Source organism: Tiliqua scincoides, chromosome 2 (assembly GCF_035046505.1).
Source record: "Tiliqua scincoides isolate rTilSci1 chromosome 2, rTilSci1.hap2, whole genome shotgun sequence".
Classification (NCBI taxonomy): domain Eukaryota; kingdom Metazoa; phylum Chordata; class Lepidosauria; order Squamata; family Scincidae; genus Tiliqua; species Tiliqua scincoides.
The window spans coordinates 241,647,383-241,670,812 of NC_089822.1; the positions used below are offsets into that span (position 1 = coordinate 241,647,383).

At 43.3% G+C, this 23,430-nt stretch overlaps 1 protein-coding gene across 1 annotated transcript in view; it reads left to right on the top strand.

Annotated features, from left to right (window-relative positions):
• The window catches only part of ADAMTS9 (ADAM metallopeptidase with thrombospondin type 1 motif 9), a 167,899-nt gene that overhangs the window by 116,335 nt on the left and 28,134 nt on the right, over positions 1-23,430 (top strand). Inside the window, exons 29-30 of the mRNA XM_066613881.1 lie at positions 13,918-14,085; positions 23,204-23,377. Of these exons, the coding sequence (XP_066469978.1) occupies positions 13,918-14,085; positions 23,204-23,377 (342 nt within the window). The remainder of the gene's footprint in view (positions 1-13,917; positions 14,086-23,203; positions 23,378-23,430) is intronic.

A 23,430-nucleotide genomic window follows, 5' to 3' on the forward strand; every position in this document is an offset into this window, starting at 1 on the left:
GAGTGTCTCAAATAATTCGCAGTTCATTGTTGACTCTAAAATACATCCAATCCATTATCAGTCCCCACATCCCTGTTTCTTTTTTAGGTAGGCAACCCAATCCTACCTGCACATGAATGCAGCTGCGCCACTAGGGGCTCACTGTGTCCCACAGGGAAGGAGTTTTGAGCCATGAAGTCTTCCTTAAGATAAGGGAACACTTGTTCCCTTGCCCTCGGGTAAGCCTTCACACCCCACCCCCGCTGGGTCTATTCAAACCTGCACCAACTACATAGCTGCCACAAGTCTGAGTGGACCCAGGAGGGCAGATTGAGGCCAAGAAGGAGATAGGATATTGGCAGTGCCACTGCAGCCAATACCACCCCCTTTTCAGCTTCAGTCACCCTCCTCCCTGCCCCATCTTATGCCTGTTCTCTCTCTCTCCTTGCCATTTTGTCCACCCCCTGCCTCTCGCCCGCACTGATGTGCTGGCACCAGAGGACATGGATGAATAGCATGCCGACCTGGCCACTTGCTGCTTGCGGTGGCAACCAGGCCATGCTGTATGGTATCTCATTTTATGACAGCCATAAATGACCTTATGCTGCCGGAACCCTAATTCCAGCAGCAAAAGGCCTTATTAGGATTGGGCCAAAAAGGTTGAAGTGAGTTCACAGGTGTCTATATGAAGAAGATATATGAATGGTGCCTCATCAGTATGATTTTCAACTCCTTTCCATCCCCTCCCAGTCCTTGCCCTTGTGCCTTTATGCATCTATTGTTCCTCCAAATTTTTATGAATTTCACTCTTCTTGTTTGTAGAAGAATACAGCGCTTTTTCACAAAAAAAAAAAAAGTTCTATAGATGGAGGAAGAAAACACCCTGCCAACAGTGTATACAACCCAAATAAACATGTGCAACTGTGCATTATTTGTTCCTGTTGCAGAACTTTGGTTTTCTGGTCACAGAATTACATTTTTTTTAAGTACAGAATGCTAGACTCACTCAATCTATCTGATTATATGTGATTCCATTATTTATTTATTTTTTTCACATTTTTATACCACCCTTCCTCCAAAGAGCTCAGGGTGGTCTACACAGCTGCTCCCCTCCTTTTTTTCCCTCACAACAATCCTGTGAGGTACTTGAGCCTGAGAGAAAGTGACTGGCCCAAGGTCACCCAGGAAGCTTCATGGCTGAGGGGGGTTTTGAACCTGGATCTTCCAGGTCTAAGTCCACCTCCCAAACCACTAAACCAAATGATTCCGGTGTTTTTCCTTTTACAGAAATTCTTTCAAAGGTTTATATCTCATACTAGTTGCCCACAATGGGGTAGATTCACATGTGCTTTCAAAATGCTGAAAATTATGTGTCATGCATGCCCCCCTCCTGCTAGTCAGGCTTACCTTTGAAGATGTCAGATATATGTTGCCAGTGATAATCCTGTATAGGATTGCTGCAGAGTGACATTTTTCCCTAAGCATATAACTGGAAATTAACTTTTTACTTTCTCGACCTTTATGCATTGTGGAAGACATCGAATATGCAAAGACTTATCCAACTAAAGGCATGTGTAGATCTACTCCCAAGCCATTTTGGATGTGATATAGGAGAAGAAACCCAGTGTACAATTGAGGCTCTTGTAGATAAGCAAGAACAGCTATTCTGGGTCATACCACTAGCCTGTGTCCATATAACGCAACATTTTGTTGCCCCAGCAGGTGTCAGCTAGATGTCAATGAAGTAGAGTATAATGGAGGTATCCATTCCCCCTGTTTCTGTGGTCCAAACATCTAGTAGTCAGAGCTTGTAGATTGTGCTGTAAATCGTAGCTGTAAATACCAATAGACTTGCATTCACTCTTTTAATTCTTGAACATATGAATGCGCTTTTACTGAGTCTGACCATTCAGAAGTTCAGTATTGTCCGCTCTGACTGGCAGTGCCTTTCCAAGGTCTCCAAGCATTTCTATCCTGATAACCTAAGATCTTGTGCAGCGCAATCCTATCTTGTGCTGGAGCAGGCAGATCAGGAGGCCTGCACTATATCTTGAGCAAGATAGGGCCCTGAAGTGGCTCAGCTGGAAGTAAGGGGTAAACTTTTACCCTTACCTCCGGGTAAGCCGTCGCAGCCCCAATGGATCTCCTTGAATGTGCTCCACCTCTGGAGGTGCTTGGGATTGTGGGCTAAAATTCCACCTCCCACTCCCCCCCACCCTGGGACCATCCTTCCCCTGCCCCAGAGCACCTCCCTCCTGCCTCCCCCTTGCTTTGCGTTGACTGAGCTCGACCAACACAAGGCTCCCCCATGAAGTTGGTGCGGAGACTGGATTCAGCCTCTGTGGGCCAGTGTGTGTCCCTGCGCCGGCCCAGCTGACTCCTGAGGAGACACAAACGTGCTTTACGACATGTTTGTGACCCTCCTGGGCCGATGCAAGGGACTTGCACTTTCCCAAGGGTGCCTTAGGATTGTGCCCTTTGTTGAAGATGCTGGGAAACCTGCTTGTTTTCAAAAGCATATCCATTAAAATATGTGGTTTGCCTTCACTGTCAGTTTTTAGTTAATAGCCTCACATCTCCGTAGTGTGGGATATTTGCCTATTTATATTCAATTCCTTTCCTAATCATGTTTGCCTTTTTCAATGCCATAAGCCCGTAAAATAAATTCTGGGACGGCAGCATTTGTGAATACAAATTTGCTGAGGCAGTGATGGGTAAGCTTGAATATGTCAGGGGGAAGCAGCCATGAAGCAAATATTGGACCAGAAAGCTTGGAAATCTTATGATTGTCCCCTCCCCAATTGCCTAGCAAAGGTGGAGGATGCATAGAATTGTATTCTAACACTCCTTTATCAGCTGAAATGTTACGCCTTAAATCCCTAGGTAATTCTGTCATTATACAATAGCACCAGTGTCCGGGGGCATTGGATACACATTCTTTCCACGTTGATCTCAGTCTCTCTTTATTTTCATTCCTGCCTGGGTTTCCTGCACTAAAATGCCCATGGGAACTAGGCAATTTTCTCTTCTTTTAGAGAACTCCTAGGTCTGCAATCTAACCCTACTACTGTTATCTAGTAATTTGCTGTACAATCGTCTAGTTTTCTATTTGAAAAGTGTGTTGGGAAACAAGTTCACAAGCAAGGAAGGCATAATTGCCAAGTGCATTTAACTTTAGTTTAGCTGAAACCTATAAAATGAATGCTTTAAACTCTTTGTATCCATTTTTCCCAGCAACATGGCCATTGTGTATAAATAAGTCTGGAACTCGTACTTTGCTGGTCCTTCATGAAGCTCTTTCATCAATAGATCTCAATCTACAGTGATGATTTCACGAAATACAGAGAGGCGTCTATGGTGCACCATAATTGATCCAGCTGGGCTGAGTGTCATCAGATGTAGTAGCAGATATATTCACATAAATAGAAGGGTTGTTCACATAATTCTTTAGGTAGCAAGGGAAGAAGGGAGGATAGCTCACCATGGCTTTTATATGTAGAGTGATATTTGCCAAAAGAATGACTTAAGAGTTATTCCATTGATTCAGTAGTGTTACATGACTCCATAAAGATCTAGTTCAGCCATTTTCAACCACTGTGCCATGGCACACTGGTGTGCCGTGGATGGTCTGCAGGTGTGCCACGGGAGTTGGGGGCAGGGCCTCCTAGAGGAATTTTATCAGGGGGTACAAAATTTCTTTTGGACCCCTTTGCAAAGGGGGGGGCTGAAACAGAGCAGGGGAGGGTGGTGATGGGTGAGCAGAATAGGGGCAGGGAGGGGTAAAGCTGGGTGAGGGAGGGTAGAAACAGCTGGAAAAGTCTTTGGTGCCCAGCTGTACCCACCCATGTGGCATCAGTAATGTCTCTAGCATCCCCAGTCATGGTAATGTCCCCAGCATCCCATACAGGCAACAAATCTGAGTAGACAGGAAAATGTCAGATCCCAGGAAATTTCTGGGGCCCCTCCTTTGGCTCTTGGGCCCCCCTTCTTGCCCTGGGCCCGGGTACAAATTACCCCCTTTACCCCCCTCTCCTAGGCCCTGGTTGGGGGAAGGTCATTTGTTAATAGGGCCACTGGGGGATGTGAGCCCCTGCTGTCAGTGTGGTGTACCTTGTCAATTGTCAAAAAAACTGATGGTGTGCCTTGACAATCTTAGTGCCTTGTCAGTGTGCCATGAGATGAGAAAGGTTGAAAATCACTGATCTAGTTACTAAAAATCCCTGCAATGGTGGGAAGGGGGGGGGTATAACAAAGCCATTCTAGTCATGGCAACTTCTATTCAAGGAAGTATTTGTTCTCTCCCCTCCCCTATACTGATTCTATATGAAATGATTTAATAACATGTTCCATTATAGGAAATCAGCAGTCTGGTGAAGTGTCTTGTCCTTGAGATGAATGACTGTATTGTGAATTCTAAAACTTGTTCTCCACCATATGTATTGAGCGTGTATATAGAACATCCTCAAATAGGAGTCCCTAAACTCTAAGCTGTTTATAGTTAACTGTTAGAAATAATCTTGTTTTTCTTTGCTGATACATTGAAATAGAAAAGGGTTTCCTCTTCAGAAATAAATGATACAATATCTGTGACTGAAGGAGACTGGAACATGTAATTATAACTTCCATACTGCTCATTGTTGACATAAAGAGAAAAACATAATCACTGCCAACCCAATGAAAAGACAATTAAAGTTGCAGTCCTGATATCACTTACCTGGGAGTAGGTTTTATTGAACTCAGTGGAACTTACTTCTGAGTAGATACGAATAAGATTGCATGACTAGTAGGTTCTATTTTTGCATTTACTTTTTCTCAGGCTCACAAGCAATTTCATCTTCTGATGGCAATAGTGGTTACAGTCTTCATACAATGTCCATATATTAGCTTCGAAACAGGATGTGATGTTTGCATGTTTTTTTTTATATATTTATAGTTTTTTATTATATTATAAAACTTGTTATTTTTTTAATTATAGGTGGCATAAAGAAGGTCAACACAGACTTACACCAGCGATATCACTGGTGCAGGTCCAAGTTGACCCATGGTAGCAGCAGGGGCTTACCCCGGGGCAAGGAAGCAAATGTTTGCTTGCCCCAAGGAGGCCTGCAGATGCCATAACTTCCTTGTGGGATGCAGCAGAGGCCACACTGATGCCACTGCATCACTGCGGGGGAGTTACATAGGATTAGGCTGCCCCTCTTTTTTAACTTCGCATATAATAATAATAATAATAATAATAATAATAATAATAATAATAATAATAATAATAATAATAAACTTTATTTGTATCCCGCCCTTCTCCCTAAAAGGGACCCAGTTATTTCCTGTAAACTAACTACTGCGAGTTGCTAGAAACAATATAGATCGACGACTGTGCATATCTTAATAGTAGGCAGTAGGCTGCCCTTGAAGATATTTGAAAGTTTCAACTGCAAGTGCAAAATGCAGTGACTCAGTTTTCGCTGAAGGGAGTCTATTAGAACGCCAATGGAGTCCCACTTGCACTGTCAACCTTTTGGCTTCCAGGCTGAGTTCAAGCTTCTGATCAATTGATCAGATGACTTCATCATTAGATTAAGCCCTACATGTCCTGGATCCAAGCATGCCAGATGGAGGCTTTTAAGAAGAGGTTGGTGATCGGAGGAGGAGGAGGATGGGGGGGCTTAAAGGGCTCAAGTCCACTGTTCTTGGAGGAATATACTCTGGGACATGTTTCTGCTCCATGTTCAGAGTCCTGGGGTCAGAAAGGCCTTCTTGCTCTGGTCAGTAGAGTAGAAAAGCTGCTCTGGTGGCTTCTACTCACACCTACTGGGATGGAGGGCATGGATGTATGGTGCAAGCTATGGAGGGGGAAGGCCCCCAGCAGCTTGCCCTAAATCAGCTGCCCTCAGGCTCTTCTTTCTCTTGCTCTGTCCTGCCTTGCCCTGCTGGTGCCATATCTGACTCACCATGAGGCTGGCCTAATACTATCTCCTTCTGTTCCTAATTCCTGCTGCCATCAGCTCTGGAAGGAAAAATTTCCTCTGAAGAAGGCTCATGGCTCTCTTCCCATAAGGGAATCCATCTGCCACCTGGACTGCAACAGAGGGAAGTCCTTCACATCACTGTGTTCAACTGGCACCAAACCCAAGTGCCACTGGGCACACACAGGCAGTGTCTGGTTCTATGCTGAACTTCTCAACCCCAAGCAGTGGAAAGCAGTGCAGTGTCTTCCTAGGAGCCTCCAGCTGCCATTTGCTGCTTCCTGTTGTGGGTCCTTGTTGTCATAGGCTCACTCACTTTACCACCACCTTTGCCCTTGAGAGTGTATGTCCAGGGTGCCTCACAAGTACAATCTTCTTGCAGTCCTCACTGCCCTCCCTCTGACCTTTTCCACCCCCCTGCGTGGCCTTACCTGCTGCAGTGGGTCTTCAGCTGTTCACTGGCACGCAGGGGGTCACTCTATCCTCCCTGCCAACAGCCTGATAATGCATGTTGGTGGAGGCCACTTTGCAACTGCCATAAAGCTGTTGCTGCCTGTGCAACATGGGTTGCGCTAGTGCCAGACCCAGTTAGGACTGGGCCGTAAAATAATGCCTTGCCTCTATTTAAATGTTTATTTCAATTGCTGTTAAGTCTCCCCGAACTCTTAGCATTACATGGACTTCGAATAAATAAAATGAAAGAATGGATTTTTTTTCTGCCTTTCAGAGCATCCAGACTACTCAGCACAAATCCAGGGGTGGTGGTAGTATTAATTTGCATTTGTGCTATATTTACAATGTATAAAGTACTTCACATCCATTTATCTTTGCGAGAATCCTGTAATGCAAATAATGGCAATGATACAAAACTTAATACATTCTATGAGTTGAAACCAGAGAATCACATTGATTTGTCTGAGACTATCCACAGATTGCAGCAAAAGTGTCATAGTCTCAGATTTGACCAAGGGGGCACACTGGCTCTAGCTACCTGTCGTAAGTTACTTCCATTAGAACAGGGGTGCCCAAACCCCGGCCCGGGGCCCACTTGTGGCCCTCGAGGACTCCCAATGCGGCCCTCAGGGAGCCCCCAGACTCCAATGAGACTCTGGTCCTCCAGAGACTTGCTGGTGGAACCCTTGCTTGCCCAACGTGAGTGCTGTCAGCATGAGGGTGACTGTTCAACCTCTTGCCTGAGCTGTGGGGTGAGGGCTCCCTCCACTACTTGCTGTTTCACATTTGTGATGCAGCAGTGGCAGCGAAGGAAAGACCGGCCTTGATTTGCACAAGGCCTTTTATAGACCTTGAGCTATTGCAAGACCTCCATTCATTCATAGAAGTTCCATTTCTAATATATTGATTTATGTAAATTTATTCAAATTTGAAATTTAAAGTAATTTTTTTTCTCCCCAGCCCCCGACACAGTGTCAGAGAGATGATGTGGCCCTCCTGCCAAAAAGTTTGGGCACCCCTGCATTAGAAGAATATAACCTTGAGTGCGAACCCAGAGACCTTGCCCTGGCTCATACAGTCGCTGAGGGTGATGTGGTTCATGTTCTGTCCTTCCCCAGTTTGAGTGAGAAAAATCATAGAATCTGAGAAGTCAGGAATCATGCAGCAGATCCAGTTCATGTCAGAGGTTGTCTGCAGTGAAAATGAGGAAGTGGTGGAATAGAAAAGGGTGGATTACATGTCATGCATGTCAAGGTGTCTGCATGATATGTGTAGAGCAATCCAGAGACAAATGCTTACCTGTTAAATATTTGTTGATACGACTACTCTCTGTTGATATGATGGTCCCACACGTTCAAAAATTCTGAAATATCACTTTTCTGGGAAATTATTTAAGGAGGGAGAATTATTTAGAGTGAAGTTTTGCACTTTTCATGCCATATTGTAACATGATTTGTGGTTTTGTATAAAACCACAATGACTACCTCTGTGTGTGTGTGTCTACACGCGCAAAATAATCAGTCTCTAAAAATGTGCCTGGCATGTGATTCTACAGTGAAATAGGTCCCCTATCAAATCTGATGGTAACTCCTATGAATTTCAGTAGTCCTCGTGATTAAAGAAGTGTGGGAGTGTATTCTCCATGTTAAAAGCTAGAGGATGTGTAGACTGACACTTCCAGTGTCTACCCAGGAGAGTGCCTTGCATTCACAGAACAGCTTCCCATACCTCCTTCATTTTAGATCTCTGCGTTTTTTGTACTACTGCCCATTCAATGTCCTCATTGCCTGATCTGTGATTAAAGATATTGAAGATTAAAAATGTTATAGATTTGGGAGAGGGATAAGCACAGCTAAATACATGAAAATGAAATAAATATACACAAATATGTTTCATCTGATAAATTTATCCCAATATCAGAACATGCACATTCTGGGTTTTTGTATAGGAATCCAAGACTTACGCTGTCATGATGTTTTGAAGGCTCAACTGGATAATTCAATTGTAATTTGACAAGTCAGTATTTCTGGTAAAGGAATAAGTACAATATGCATACTCATCAGCTATTGGCTTAGCATCATCCAATATAATTCATATATAATATATATAGGGCACAATCCTAACCAACTTTCCAGCACTGGCATAGCTGTGCCAGTGGGGCATGTGCTGCATCCTGCAGTTGGGGGACAGTTATGGAGGTCTCCTCAAGGTAGGGCAATGTTGGCTCCCTTACCTCGGAGTTGCATTGCCCCTTATGTCAGTGCTGGAAAATTGATTAGGATTGTGTCCATAGTTACTTAAACTAAAAAAAGATGCAAATGTTGGATTGTGGCTATATGTGTAACTCATTTTGTATTTATAATACGGCTTGCCGGGTAGAGTAGATTGTGTACTCCAGTTGAACAAGTTGTGGCCTTATCCTATCCAGTGGCACGTCTAATGATCTGCCACCACAAGTCCTGGGTTGGTGGCATGACAGATGTTCTGCCACGCTGTGGACATGGCCACTGGCACAGATGCCCAAGGTTGTGTACAGGCAACATTGGCCCACAGAACCAGTAAGTTGGCACTCTGGGGGCATATCAGGGCAAGGAGCAGACTGGAACTGAGGTGGCAGTAGCACACCATATCCTATCCTTCTTCCTGTCCTGAAACTACCTGGTCTAAAGAATAGGTCTAAGGAGAACCAGGTGACCTATCAAGAGGTGAACAAAAATGTTCTTAATTACCTCTTCTGGGCTGTCTGGTCTCCTGCCAGCCCATAGCATGCACTTCATCTGTGGTGCTACGTGCTCTGGGCCAGGGAGTGATAGAATTGGGCTGCTAAGTCTGTGATCAATAGTATTCTTCAAGATTTGTGCATTTCAGGGCGAATCTAGACTACTCCCTGGGCCAGCGCAAGTCCCTTGCACCAGGCCAGGAATGTCACAAATGTGCCATAAAGCAGAACTCTGAGAGAGACTAGGCTGGCGCATGGACGTTAGGCGTTCTGTGGAGGGGGAAGGCAGGTGGCAGGCATTCCTGGGGGTAGGCAGGCATAGAGCAGGAGGTGGGGCCAGGATCTGGCAGTTATGCTGGATCCTAACCCTGTTTCCAGGCAGCCCAGGGCAGTCCTGGGTTTCTCAGATTTGCACCACCTTCTCAGATGGCACAGATCCAAGTAGCCCCATTGAGACTGCAGTAGCTCTCCACAGGGTAAGGGGAAAAGATTCCTCTTGCCCCTGGCTGAGCCTTTGGCTTCCTGAAACTTGCCCTGGATACAGCGCAGACCCATTGGCCTGCCTGTTCCAGCGCAAGCTAGGATTGGGCTGTTATTTAAATATTTGTATTTGCATTTGAACTGTGAAAATCTTGTTCAAATATGGCTCTATATCCATTTCTCCATGTTGGCACTCAGAGCTTTAGGACATGACCCACAATTGTCTTACTATTGTCTTACCCAATTGTCTTACCCAGTGCTTCACCCTCTGTGCTGGAAGTTTGATCTATACCACTCTTCCAAATCACATACAGCTTGTCCCTTGTTATCCACTTGCGTTCCATTCCGGAACTCCTAGTGGATAAAAATCAGTGGATAACAAAACAGTGGAAAAATAGATTTAATGACCCACTGCCAGGTTTCTTGCCCCTCTGTTGTTCCTAATGGAAAAAGGTCGTGCCTTGACATCTGCAGGGGTTTGATTCTGGCACTCCCTGCAAATATCATAAACTGTGTTAAATAAAAAGCAGTTTAAAAAAATTAAAAAGTGTGTCTCTTTACAATGTGGTTTAAAAACCGCTTTTCTTACTGTTGAAGAGAGGCAGTCAGCAATTAGAAATGCAAAGGACCCCCTGCCTTTGCCTGGTTCAGCTGAAGAATGGAATGATTGCTTGCACGACTGTCTATAACAGTAAGAAAAGTAGTTTGTTTTTTAGACTAAAAGGATACATTTTTCCCCTTCTCCAGGGATCAGCACATTCCTTCTCATTTGCAGTGGCCATTTGCGTTGAGTCAAATCCGTGTATTAAAAAATCCATGTATAACAAGGTTGGACCTGCATTCTTTTCCTTAGGAATCAAATATTTTTAAATGTTGTTTTCCCATGACTATTCGATTGGGCTGTGCAGTGCCTGAACATGAGTTCTAGTGGTGCAGCATGCTTTATGGCTGTTGTGAAAGGTGACACGCCATAGAGTGTGGCTGGCCATGCACCAGCAGCCTCACAAGGAGCCCCAGCACTGATAAGTCAGCAGAGTGAGTGGGCAGAACGGGGTTCGGAGGGTGTGAAATGGAGCAGATAATGGAGTGGGGAGGGGGGCAGGCTAAGGTCAAGAAGGGGCGTTATCAGTTGCAGCCAATATCCTATCCCCTTTCTTGGCTTTCACCTGCCTTCCTGGGTCCACTTGGACTTGCACAGGCAAAATTGCTAGCAGATATCTGGTTCAGACAGTGGAGGTTTACCCCCAGGCAAGTGAACAAATGTTCCCTTACCTGAAAGAAACCTCTGGGACTGCCCCCTTGCGGAATGCATCATGCACTCAGGGGGCTTTAGTTAGGATTGGGCTGTTAGCGATGAAACTCTGAGTGACGTCATCTTGATTCCTATTAAATGACACTGAGCTGCTTTGAAACCTGAAATCAAGGTCTGTGTCTGCTAACTGGCAGTAGTCAACAGGGAACTTCCTTCAGGACCTCAAATGAAATCGGTTGAGATTCTCTCTACCAAGTTCATAGGGCTTTTAGCTGAACTTTGATATATCACAAAGAGATTGTAAATTCTTCCATTCAAAAATGTTTCAAACAGATACAGCCACAGGAGTGCTCTGATCTGATGTACTTCTGTGTATTCAAGAAGCCCAAGGTCAAAGCTTACCTCAGTGTGGTTGTTACTGATAGAAATCACAAACAGGATGTATTGTTTGCAGCTGTGAAAACAATGCTTAGAGTCAGCCAGTGACATGTGGATTTCAGAAAAGAAAGAGGAAGAGTCAAGGAAGACTGAATCACCTCTATGCACCACCCGCACAAACTGTGTGTTGTATAACTTTTAGACACAATAGTTGACTGATTTCTGTATGTGGATGTTGTCACGCATTCCTTTCAGAAGGGAAAACAAAGATGCAGCAAAATCCTTGGGAACAAAAGACCCATTGTGTCTGATTTATGTGCTATATGCAATGGAATCGACTGGGCTGTAATCATACAGTGGGCTCTCCTTATCCGTGAGTTCGACTCCTGTGGATTTGACTCAACATGCCAACTCCACATTGGGACGGTCTCAGACCTACCGAATGCAACCAGAAGTGTCTTCTGGTCATGTCTAGGAGGTCCTTGAGGTCCTCCCCATGGATTCCATTATATGAGGAAATAAGTACCTGCAGGGGGTCCGGAAATGGATCCACCACACATACGGAGGACCAACTGTAGTAACGAATAATATCCCAGTGAAAATTGGCCTGTGGTAGGGTAAGAGGAGAGCGTTTCCTCTATCAATCTCACAATCCTATTCTTAGTTCACGACACTCTCTTGACTGGCAACTGGGTAGTACTTTTTGTTGAAAGTGGAAGGCATTGTGTTAGAGGGGGGTGTATGGCCATGAAAGGAAACCTCCAATTTTGTGTGAAAGAGAATTTAAAGTTTGATAGCAGTAGCACTGCAAAGCTAAAAGGTCATCATGCTTTGATTAATTAAAAAGTAGATAGCTTGACAGTTGTCTAAATCGCCAGACAAAATATTGGATCCTTCCAGCTTCTGTATCCACCTATTTCGCCTTACCTTTAAATTGGTTTGTTTTGTTTTTAATGGCTGTTTAAAGCCCTGCACTCATTAGGGTTTCTCAGAAGAAAAGCTGGAGCCTATTAGATGTTACTGGGCTGCATCATCTCGCATCAACTCCACTCTAAAAAGAAAACAGGAGAACATTACTCTTAAGAGATCACAGCAAAGTGTGTTTGTGCTGAAGGATTAAGCTGACACTGTGTGTGATATAACATGTAATGACTTGCTTAACATGTAATGAAGAAATTCAAATTGAATCTCTCCTTGCATCATGCTGAGTAAGAGGCCCGTTCGGCAAGGAACTGTCATATCAAATTCTTGTTGTGCCTCCAGACCCCTTTTGATTCCTAAATCTTTTGGTGTAGACTAATCTAAAACCAAAATGGTTCAGGGGCCAGCATGCCAGAAGTGGTCACATTTGAAAAAGCTCAATGAACCTGCAGGAGAAGGTTGAATTGTGTTGCTTTGCTACAAAGCTTACAGCCAACCTACCTGCTGGTTTGCTTTTTGGTTGGGCTTGCAATGTCATGTTTTGCTGCTTTGTCTTCGGTGCTGACTACAAAATGTGTAAAAAAAAAAAATGCTGAGCCTCTTCTGGTTAAATAAGCGTGTGGTTAACAAGCAGCTACAGTCGGCTAGCGCACATTTTGAACATTGTCTTTGTAGCTGCTTCTCTCAGTATGGACCCTCAAGTACAGATTCCTGCAAAGTAGAACATGAGTCAAAAAAGGGCAGCCTCGTTACACAACTAGCTTTTATAAGCTGACCTGCCTTTCAGGTCTATCTGACCTGCCGCAGAGCCCATCCACCTCCTTGCAGTGCTAATTAGGTATTTCCAGCATCTTTCATAGCCATCTCTGAAAGCATCAGCAGTCTCTACACAGCCGTCTGACCAGCTGTAGCCAAATCTTACTTTTTATACATCAGTTTTTATTACACACAATCAACTCTTTTTTACTTTTACGTTCAAGTCACACTCCCAGCCCTGTTGTGCCAAGCCACAACTTCGCTTAAGCCTGTGAGAGAAACAATTTTGCACTGAATCTGCAAGTTGCAGTTTCTAATTTCTTCCTGATTCAGTGACATGATGACTTGGGGCCCAATCCTATCCAATTTTCCAGTGCTAATGGGGTGTGTGCGGCATCCTGTGTTGGGGAGGCAGTCACAGAGGCCTCCTCAAAGTAAAGGAACATTTGTTCCCTTACTTCCGGGCTGCATTACGGCTGCACTGGTGCTGGAGAGTTGGACTGGGCTCTTATCTCTTATTAAGTATTTCTTTGAAAGTGGATTGATCCAGACTGGGAGACATAGAGGTTGGTGCTCAGCTGCAGCTTATTGTTTTTGCTTGGGAGTGCAGACTATGCTCTGTTCTGTTGCTCTTGGGAAGGGTGTATAGCCTCATGGTGCAATTTTTGCCCTCCTACACTCCAAATAGTATTATCATTATTAACAGTATTTATATACCACTTTTCAACAAAAAAGTTCACAAAGCGGTTCACAGGAAAAAATCAAATAACTAATGGCTCCCTGTCCCAAAAGGGCTCATAATCTAAAAGATACAAAACACCAGCAGACAGCCACTGGAAAAGACACTGCTGGGGCGAGGTGGGCCAGTTACTCTCCCCTTGCTAAATAAAGAGGAGCACCCACTTGAAAAAGTGCCTCTTAACCAGTTAGCAGGGGTATCATTTACTTTGGTAAATGTGTATAAGGATGCAGACTTACCTGCTTGAGATACATTTATCTTTACCTTTGCATTACAGTGTTCTGTCTCTTGCGGACGAGGGCAGAAGTACCGAGAAGTTTATTGCTTATCAAACGGCGGGAAACATTTAGAAAACAGTCTTTGTAAACAGCTGGCTAAACCGAATGTGCAAAGAAAGTGTAGAGGTGGCAGGTGCCCAAAGTGGAAAACCGGAGACTGGGAACAGGTAAGGCATGATATCCTACTACTTTTTACCCCTATAACTATGACTATTAATAAACATTTGGGTTATAAGGGAAGGACCATAGTTCATTGGTAGACCATGCCCTCTGCGTGCAGAAGGTTCTCGGTTCAAATAGCAGGGCTGAACTGGATCTCTGCCTGAGTCCTTGGACAGCTTCTGCCAGTAGAGAAAACTGGGTTAGGTGGACCAATGGGCACCTTTGCTATAAGGCAGCTACATATCTTACGTTATTCAGCATGAGTTAGATTTTCTTTTCCTATTTATTGGTCCTTTCTCCTCCTCTGTGGTAGTCATATGGCTAATGCCCTCAATTGCATTCATATACAACTGCAATCTGCTCTTCACTTACCTGGGAGTAAGCCTCTTTGACAACAATGGGGCTTACTTCTATGTAGACATACATAGGACTGGTCTCTTTGACTGCTTTACAAGCCTTGCATGATTTCCTAGTGGATGGCCTCACCCAATTCAGCCGTTCTGTGTGGGAGTTTGATCCTTCAGACAGAAGTAAGTGAATCAATCAAAGGTAGATCTAATGCTGGCAACAATATTCCATTTTGGCATATAAACATTTCTGCTTAACCACCTTGCGTTGCTTGGGGTAGAACTTTTGTTTATTATTGTCCATTAACGCCTCCCTTCAGTATAGGTGTTTTAAAGCTCCCTTGTAATCCCTAGTGTTAAAAAACGTCATAATCAGATGGTAAAAAGAGGGTATAAGACTTTAAGACTGCATGTGGGGTCTTGAGGAGGGAATCTAGGAAATTGTACTGTAAAGGGCAGGTAATATTTCTACAGTTCTAGCCCTTTGACACCCTCGTAGCCTTGTCTTCAATTTTATCCATGTTATGGTCAGTCCAGTTAATATTTGCAAAAAGGGGCCTTTCTAGGGAATACATTACCCTCATTCCATAAACAGGCAACACACACAAGCAACCTGGACCACACAAATAGCTCAGTCCTATTGAAGGCCTATATCAGCAGAACGCATGTTCTGTCAGCATGCGCTGTTGCAAAAGTGCCATAAAGTGCTTTGTGACAGCGCAGTGGGAAGGCCAGAGCCTTCCTGCTGGCATCATTGGGAGGCCTGATAGAGCAGGTAAGTTGAGTGCAGGGGGAGAGCAGAATGGGGTGGCAACGGGGTTGGGGGTGGATGGTTTGGACCCGGGAGGGGGCAGAATTGGCAGAACCAGTGCACGCCATCTCCATTTCTGGAACTGATCTGCCTGCATGGATCAATGTGGACTTGCACCAGCAGTATCACTGGCTCAGAACCGAGTTGATTCATTGCAGCTGCTGGAGCTTACCCCCGGGCTAGCGGCAAATGTTACCTTACCCCAGGGAGAACTCCAGAATCCCACACCAGCAGTGCTTCATCACCATGCAGGGATTTAGGTAGAATTGGACAGAAAATTATCAGGGTGCATCCTCTAACATGGAAAGGAAATGGTTAGAACGGGTTAGGGGGCAAGAGGTCTGGTCTAGAGGGTAGAGCCTCCATTTGCCTGAAGATAACATCCACAAGGTCACCAGTTCGAGGCCACCAGCACCGTGCGACCTTGAAGCAGCTGACAAGCTGAAGCCGAGCTATTCCATCTGCTCTGAGCGTGGGAGGATGGAGGCCAGAATGTGAAATCAGATCAAGAAAGTAACACCTGAATGTTGTGGTTGTTGAAAGAAAGAACCTTCTTTCATTTGTAAAAATCCCTACGGGGATTTAAATAAGCCTGCCTATGTAAACTGCCTTGAATAAAGACCAAGAAAGTCGGTATATAAATACCTGTATTATTATTATTAGAACGGGACAGGATTTTTCAGTAATTGAGTAGTAGTAGTAGTAGTAGTAGTAGTAGTAGTAGTAGTAGTAGTAGTAACTTTATTGTCATTGTGCTACAGCACAACAAAATTTATGCACCTTTGAGATACAAGCATAAATATATACAACAATTCCATCAATCATACTGTACACACTCACCCACACATTCTATACAACTTACATCATAATATAGAAACAGTATATTCACCAGATTGTGGTGAAGGACGTGCAAAAGCATGGGATGAAGGTGTGCACATAAGAAATGGCGGTAGAAGATTTGTCTCAGCTAAACCAGGAATGTTAGTGGCATTCAGCCACAGGAAGCCACAAACCTGAAACATGATTTGTTACCATACTCCTTCTTGGTTGTACCACAAGGGACAATGACAAAAGAACAGTGAAAATGCCTTAATGCTAGCTTTTTAATGATGAGAGTTTTCTTTGTTCCTTTACACTTCCTGAAATCTTTCTGAATAGGAAGCCATAGAACCAGTGCTCTGAGCCTGACAGTGATATCATAAGCAGTGAGAATCCAAGTCCTGGAGCACCTGGGCCTTTCTCCAGACAAATAAGGGTTTGGAAGTTGGCTGTCCCTGAGCTGAACTGTTGATGCACCAGTTTGGTTTTTCTTACTGTCTTGAATTCATCAATGGCTAAATGTTTAATTTGCATCTCCTTAACTGCTTGTAGACTATTACCTTAAAAAGACAGTGCTGCAGAAGTCATGATTATACACCCAATTCGGAGTTCAGTTATTGTAATACTAGGATCTTGCCTTCAATGTTAAAAAGACTGAAATAATGTACTGTACTGGTTTTGCTCACAGGATCTGCAGAAGATTTGTGCCTCTCTTTTATCACATCTCCTCCTGATAACAATTTTTGTGACTAATAAAGGCATGCCGGCAAATGTGTAAACAGTCTGTGAGATGCTTGATGATATATAAAAATAGTCATTTTAAAACGTCCAAGTGTTATCTCACACAATTGGGTCCAATTTGAAAAGAAACACAGATTAATAAGGGTGTTGCATGATTTATAGCCTATGATAATCTGTTCTGACTTGGCAATTAAAAGCTATGATTGCAATCCAGCGCCTGGTTGCATATGCCTTAGCTCCATTGACAGCAGTGGGTCTAAATATGCATAACTGAGTACAGAATTACTGCTGATCTGTATGCTAATGATCAGTCCCTGGGCTGGCCAGTCAGGCTTAGCCAGAGGCTTTGTTCCTCAGTTGGTATAAACTAAAATATCTGCCGCCATAGCATAGCGAGTGATACCAATTTAAGCCATCTGGTGATCTGGCCATAAGGTCATAGTGTCACTGCTGTGAAAGCAACTTTTTTTGTTTGTTTTCTTTCTACAAAAATATATCCAGTGGCACTCACTGAGAACATTTCAGAAATCAACTTTCAGTGCTCAAACTATTGTCCCTTATTTAGTCAGTCTAGAAAAAAACATATTCATCACGAAGACACTGCAGTGGCATATTTTATTTAACTTTTCAGCCCAATTCTAACTGGGCTTTACAATAAAAGAACAGTAGTTCTTGGCTATACAACAATGGCTATACAAATGGCTATACAACAATGCACACAGCAGTGGCCTTTCCAGAACCTCCATCACAAACTGTGGCACTGTTGGAAGCCCACTGCTGGCTACTAGCAGGAGCACAGGTAAATTAGAGCAGTGAGCAGGCAGTGGGAGAAACGGGAAAGGAGCAAGGGAGGAACAGGGGGAGTGACTGGGTGGGAAGGGGGCAGGTGGGAAGCAGAACAGGGGAGGCAGGGGGTGGATCCTGTGGCGCCGGCGAGTGCCAGGATCTTCTCCCTTTCCTTTTCCTTTACTCTCCTTGGACTTGTGTCAGAAAAAATGGCTGGCACAGATCTAAGGAGACCCATAGGGGCAGTGGAGGCTTGCACTGAGGTAAGGGAACAAATATTCCCTGATCTCAAGGAAATTTCCAGGACTGTCCCCACCCCCAGGATGCAGCATGTGCTCGGTTGGTGTGACTGCATCAGTGGAGGGAATTTAGCTAGGATTGACCTGTTAACAGTAGAAAAATCAAAGCCACTGGAAGGCTTACATATTGCCTTTTTGGAATGTCATGGCTCTTGCTGTTGGAAGTATGTTCATTCGCTACTGCAACTACTTCCTGTTAGCATTTCTAAGGCCTGTTCATTCTATCTTGTAGAGCAGGGGTGTCCAAAGTTTTTGGCAGGAGGGCCACATCATCTCTCAGACAGTGTGTCGGGGGCAGGGGAAAAAAGAATTAATTTATATTTAAAATTTGAATAAATTTACATAAGTTTACATAAATGAATATATTAGAGATGGAACTTATATGAATGAATGAAGGTCTTGCAATAGATCAAGGTCTATGAAAGGCCTTGCACAAAGCAAGGATGGCCTTTCCTTTGCTGCCGCTACTGCATCACAGGTGTGAAACAACAAGCAGTAAAGGGAGCCCTCATCCCACAGCTCATGCGAGAGGTCAAACAGTCTCCCTCAAGCTGAGAGTAGCTGCGTCGGGCCAGTGTGGGCTCCAACAAACCTCTGGAGGGCCAGAGGCTCATTGTAGACTGGGGGCTCCCTGAGGACTGCATTGAGAGGCCTTGAGGGCCACAAGTGGCTCCAGGGCCGGGGTTTGGGCACCCCGTTGTAGAGTAATAATCACTTAGAAAGAATTTTAAAGCACCCAAGGTTTTGTGAGCTTTTTGCAAACCAAGGAAAAAGAAGGTTAGGTATAAGATAGAACAAAGTTAATGTTGCTGCTACTTTGCAGTCTAATATCAGGGAAGGAAGGAAGGAAGGAACAATGGCATTGCTAGGGAGGTGTGGGCCACATCGGGTGACACACACAGGGTAGTGACACTACTACTGGCCAAAATTTTAAAAAATCTTGGTGTTTTTGAATAATGCCATCATGTTATATATCATTTGATGTGTGATTTCATGCAGAATGCAATGAAACAAACCACATTGAAATATCTATATTCTATCAAAAGTTATAGCCAAAAACCCAGTAGTGCCGTGGCAATGGTGTGTCACTATGCCCACTGCATAGGGCATTGTCCTGCCCACTGCATGGGAGGAGGTCCCATGCTGACCTCCCACACCAGGTGGTGCAAACCCTAGTGATGCCACTGAGAAAGAAGGAAGGAACCTCGTGTATTTAGAGGTGCCAGGAAGCCGGACTTGTGGGAGGAAAAGTCTTATAAAGCAAGAATGGGTATTGGAAGAAGCAGCTAAATCATGACTGTGAATTAAGAATAATTAAAGAATCTCTAATCCTGATGAACAGCCGATTTTATTGAGGGGTCACATTAGGGGAGGAAGTTGGTGCAGTTCTCTCTATAGTGAGCTGTTGGTCCTAACTATAGGAGCCATACAATCCTTTGCCAATGTATTGTACTAGTTATTTGTTCACAACTTTTTTTTCAGGATATGAATTCCATAACCTAATATATTAAACCTACTCCATCTCAGTGGTTCTCATGAAGATGTATCAAAAGTTCTTTCATTCTTTTATGGGCTCATGTGAAATCAGTGTGGATTCTGCACTGGATTTTGGCATGTTTTCAGAAATAGGGCCAAGAGATGTCCAATGGCTAGATCACCACATATTATTCTCTACGACATTACCAATGTATCCATCACTTTTGCATAATGAACCAATTTCTTCTCCTATTCCTTCTTTTACAAAAACTATACCAGGGCTGGGGGCAGGAGTGGAGAAGTAAACAAGCCAGCAACTCACCGCCACTAAATATGAAAGGAATCCTGTTTCTGTGCAGTTGGAAAAATTACTTCTCACGGACTAGATGAACACTTTGGCAGTCTGAACTAATGAACTCTAAATGGAGGCACATCTAAAAAGTGGAAAGACACACTTTTAAAAGCTTCATAATTTACACACATACACATATTAAAATTTGACCTAATAAACTGTTACCTAATCTGTATAATGTTGAAAGGCAGTATCCTTCTATGCCACAGAGGTTTGTCTACATTTTTTAATTGGGGCAAAGCAAATATACTGCAGTTAAGTATGGTTTTTCCCAAGATAAACGACATTTTTCATAATACTAATTTTTCCCAGCTTTGCACTAGGGGCTATGCCTTATTGTGATTTACTGTCATTATTAGCACACAGTACTTTTTCAACAAAAAAACTTAGCAAAGCAGTTTTCAGAGCAAAATAAATGAAAGGATGGTTCCCTGTCCCAAAGGGTTCACAGTCTTAAAAAAATGTGCTTTTAAGTAAAGGCTTTATTTGCATGAATTGTGATCTGACAAGTGTCAGACTTGTCACTGGGATCTGTACACTGGGATAAACATTGGGATCTGTAATGTGTACCTGTCATAGCACTGATGTGTTCTTACATCTGTCTCTGAAGAGCTATTACTGCTTTGCTATCAGTATTGTGTCACTGCTAGCAGGGAGAATTCCCATGATTTAATTTTGCTTCACCCACATTGTATCATTTTCCTGTATTATTCTAGCATTTCTTAAAAATGAAACCTTTGCAGACGACAAACAAGGGCTAAAATTCTTTTCAAAATATATTAAAGCAAGCTGTTTTGTGTAAATTCCTCTGGCTCTTATTCTGCTATTCCATGATCCCATGAGGAATGCAGAGGATAAACAGTGTTATTAATCACAATGGAAAGCACTAGACCATATGGGAAGCATTTGTATCAGCCAGTGTAGAAATCTAGCTGCATTGTGCCCCACTTTTCCAAGTTACACAAAACTGGCCTTTCCTAAATATTTATAACCCCAGGAATTTCCAGAGTCAGCTGCTCATTGGGTCTGTTCACTTTATGGGACACACAGACACTAACATAAAAGCTATGATATAGGAGAAGCCCTTTTTAATATTGCTTGAGGCAAGCACCGCTTTCTTGTACATTATAATTGGCAGCAAACTATAAATGTAAGAAAATTGAGATTGGCAAAAAAAAAAAAGGGCAATTTGCGATGCAATTAAAAGGAAGTTTGTTTTTATGAATGCAGAACTATTGGATGTATAAGCTTGTTTTTCATAATCCTTATAATAACAAGCTCTCAAGTAATACTTGTACACTGCTAAATGTCATCCCTGATGTCACATATTATTAATTCAAGAAAGCTTACAGATACTACATTAATAAATGATTGTCTAATAGCTCTTGCATTATTAACAAGAACTATCACTCGTTTACCTTCAATAAAGCTAAATGTCACCCATAATATCTGTGTTTCAGTTACAGACATTCCTGACTCTCTAATTTTAATAATCCTCTTCTATTCACACTCAACCTGCCTTCCAGGATTTATTTAAGAACATCCATCAATATTTAAGGCAGCAACGTTATACATCCAATACATGCAATCCTATATATGCTTTCGTGGGAGTAGCTCCCATTGAATGCTGTGGAGTTTACTTCAGAGTAGACCTGCATAGGTTTGGATTATAAGTCCACCTGAATCAAGTGGGGCTTTCTCCTGAGTAAACACGCATGATTTGAGCTACACTTACACTTTTAAAATCTTAGCAGCATTGTGTGAGTAAGTAATTAGTGGAATTTATTCACATGTTCTGGATTTCAGTTATTTTCAAATGTTGATATACAGTAATATTTAATAATGCTGTTAAAAGTGCAGTACTATAGGTGTTTTAAATATTGCTGGTTTTCATTAGCATTAGTTTAGAGTCTAGAGACAATAGTAAATCATGAAGAAATTAAATGAAACAGGAAATACAGGAAGTTGTAGGCAGGGAATTTACTGTGCACAGATATGCTATAGTAGATGTGGGAAAACCTATTACCTGGGGAGGCAAAGGAAGATGACCAGCAATTACATAATGGGGTGTGTGACCTCATTGGGTTACCCCTTAGTTTTCCACAATGGCACCTTTTCATTTATCTGCAGGTGCAGGAGCATCTGTACATCCTTTTGCTACTTTATAGTTCTCTAGATCAGAACCACTCCTCATTTTTCCTGACAAAGATGAGCAGTGGAAGGTAGTTGTGGCATGCAAGATGTTGATATTTTAGAATCTTTGCTATATGACTGCAGTTTATTTGCCTTGCAGGGTGAAAGGTTTTGCTGTCTTGGATTGTTAATTAGAGGGGGATATGTTTATGCAAGCAATTCTTATGGATTAAATAATTCTGCTAGAATCCTGGAAGTGTATTGTATGCACACATATACAAATGCACAAATCTTTTGTGGACTGTATGATGCTTTCCTACAAAGAAAGAAATTTTTAGCTCAAAATCAGAGTCGGCACTACCAGGACACAGATTGAGGTGCTTGCCTCAGTTAGCAGATTTCATGCGGCACTAAAGGGTAATTTATCATCAATTACTAATGTCATGATTTATTTTGAATGTGCAACTTGCTGGAAAAGGGGCTGCATGTTCCTTGTGCAGATCAGGCTGCACATTAGGGCCCAATCCTATCGGGGCTTTGCACTGGCAGATCTCACAATGTGGATCTCACACAGCAAGTGCTCCACTGTTCTGCAGGCCGCTACTGCCAGTGCAGAGCCCTGGAGGCTGCACGTGGGTGATTCTGGCCAGCAGTGCCTCTGTTGCTACCAGTAAGCCAGTGGTGGGGCAGATCAGGAAAGGGTCAGAGGCAGATCAGATCAAGGTCAGGGAGTAGGCTGGGTCTGACCAGAGGCATGCTAGTTCCTATTCCTCCTTCCTGGGTCAGACCCACCCAGCCACCCTTAGACTTACATCAGCTAAAGAACTGGTGTAGGTCTGAGGATACCCATTGGGGGCCAAGTGGCCTACAGGGAGGTAAGTAAAATGATCTCCTTCTGGTCCATAGCATGTAGCACATACTCCTTTGGCAGCACTACACACTCTGGGCCAAATGGGGGAAAGGACTGGGCTGTAATGATATACTTTCAGCCCAATCCTATGCATGTCCACTAAATCCCATTCTAGTCAGTGGGGCTTACTCCCAGATACTCCATAGTATCATAGGTGTGCATAGGATTGCAGCCTTTTTCACCCCTGCAAAAACATTTGCATAGACTACCCTTTGCAAAGGGATTCTATTTGAAGGGGAAAGGAGCCACTTGGGCACCAAAATGCCATGTTGAAGCCCTGTTCAAAAGCACTGGCAAGCGGCATATCTGAATATCCTGGAAAATAGCAATGGAAATCTTTCTTAAGATTCACTTGAATTCAGAATTATTCCCTATGAAGGAAAAAAATTTCAGTAAGAAAAAAAGAACAAAATCAGAACTTTTGACACTTACTTTTTCTACCTCTTCAGTGCTCAGTGTCCTGTGGGAGAGGAGTTCAACAGAGGAGCGTCTTCTGCCACCTTGGTACTCACAAAACAATCATGGATACTGAATGTAATCAGTCCAACAGACCAGCTTCTGAACAGGAATGCCAAATGGCTGAATGCACTACCTACAACTGGGAAACAGAAGGTTGGCAAGAAGTAAGTAGTAAAGGAATGTGGTGGGAGGTATGAACGACCTTCAGAGTTCATCA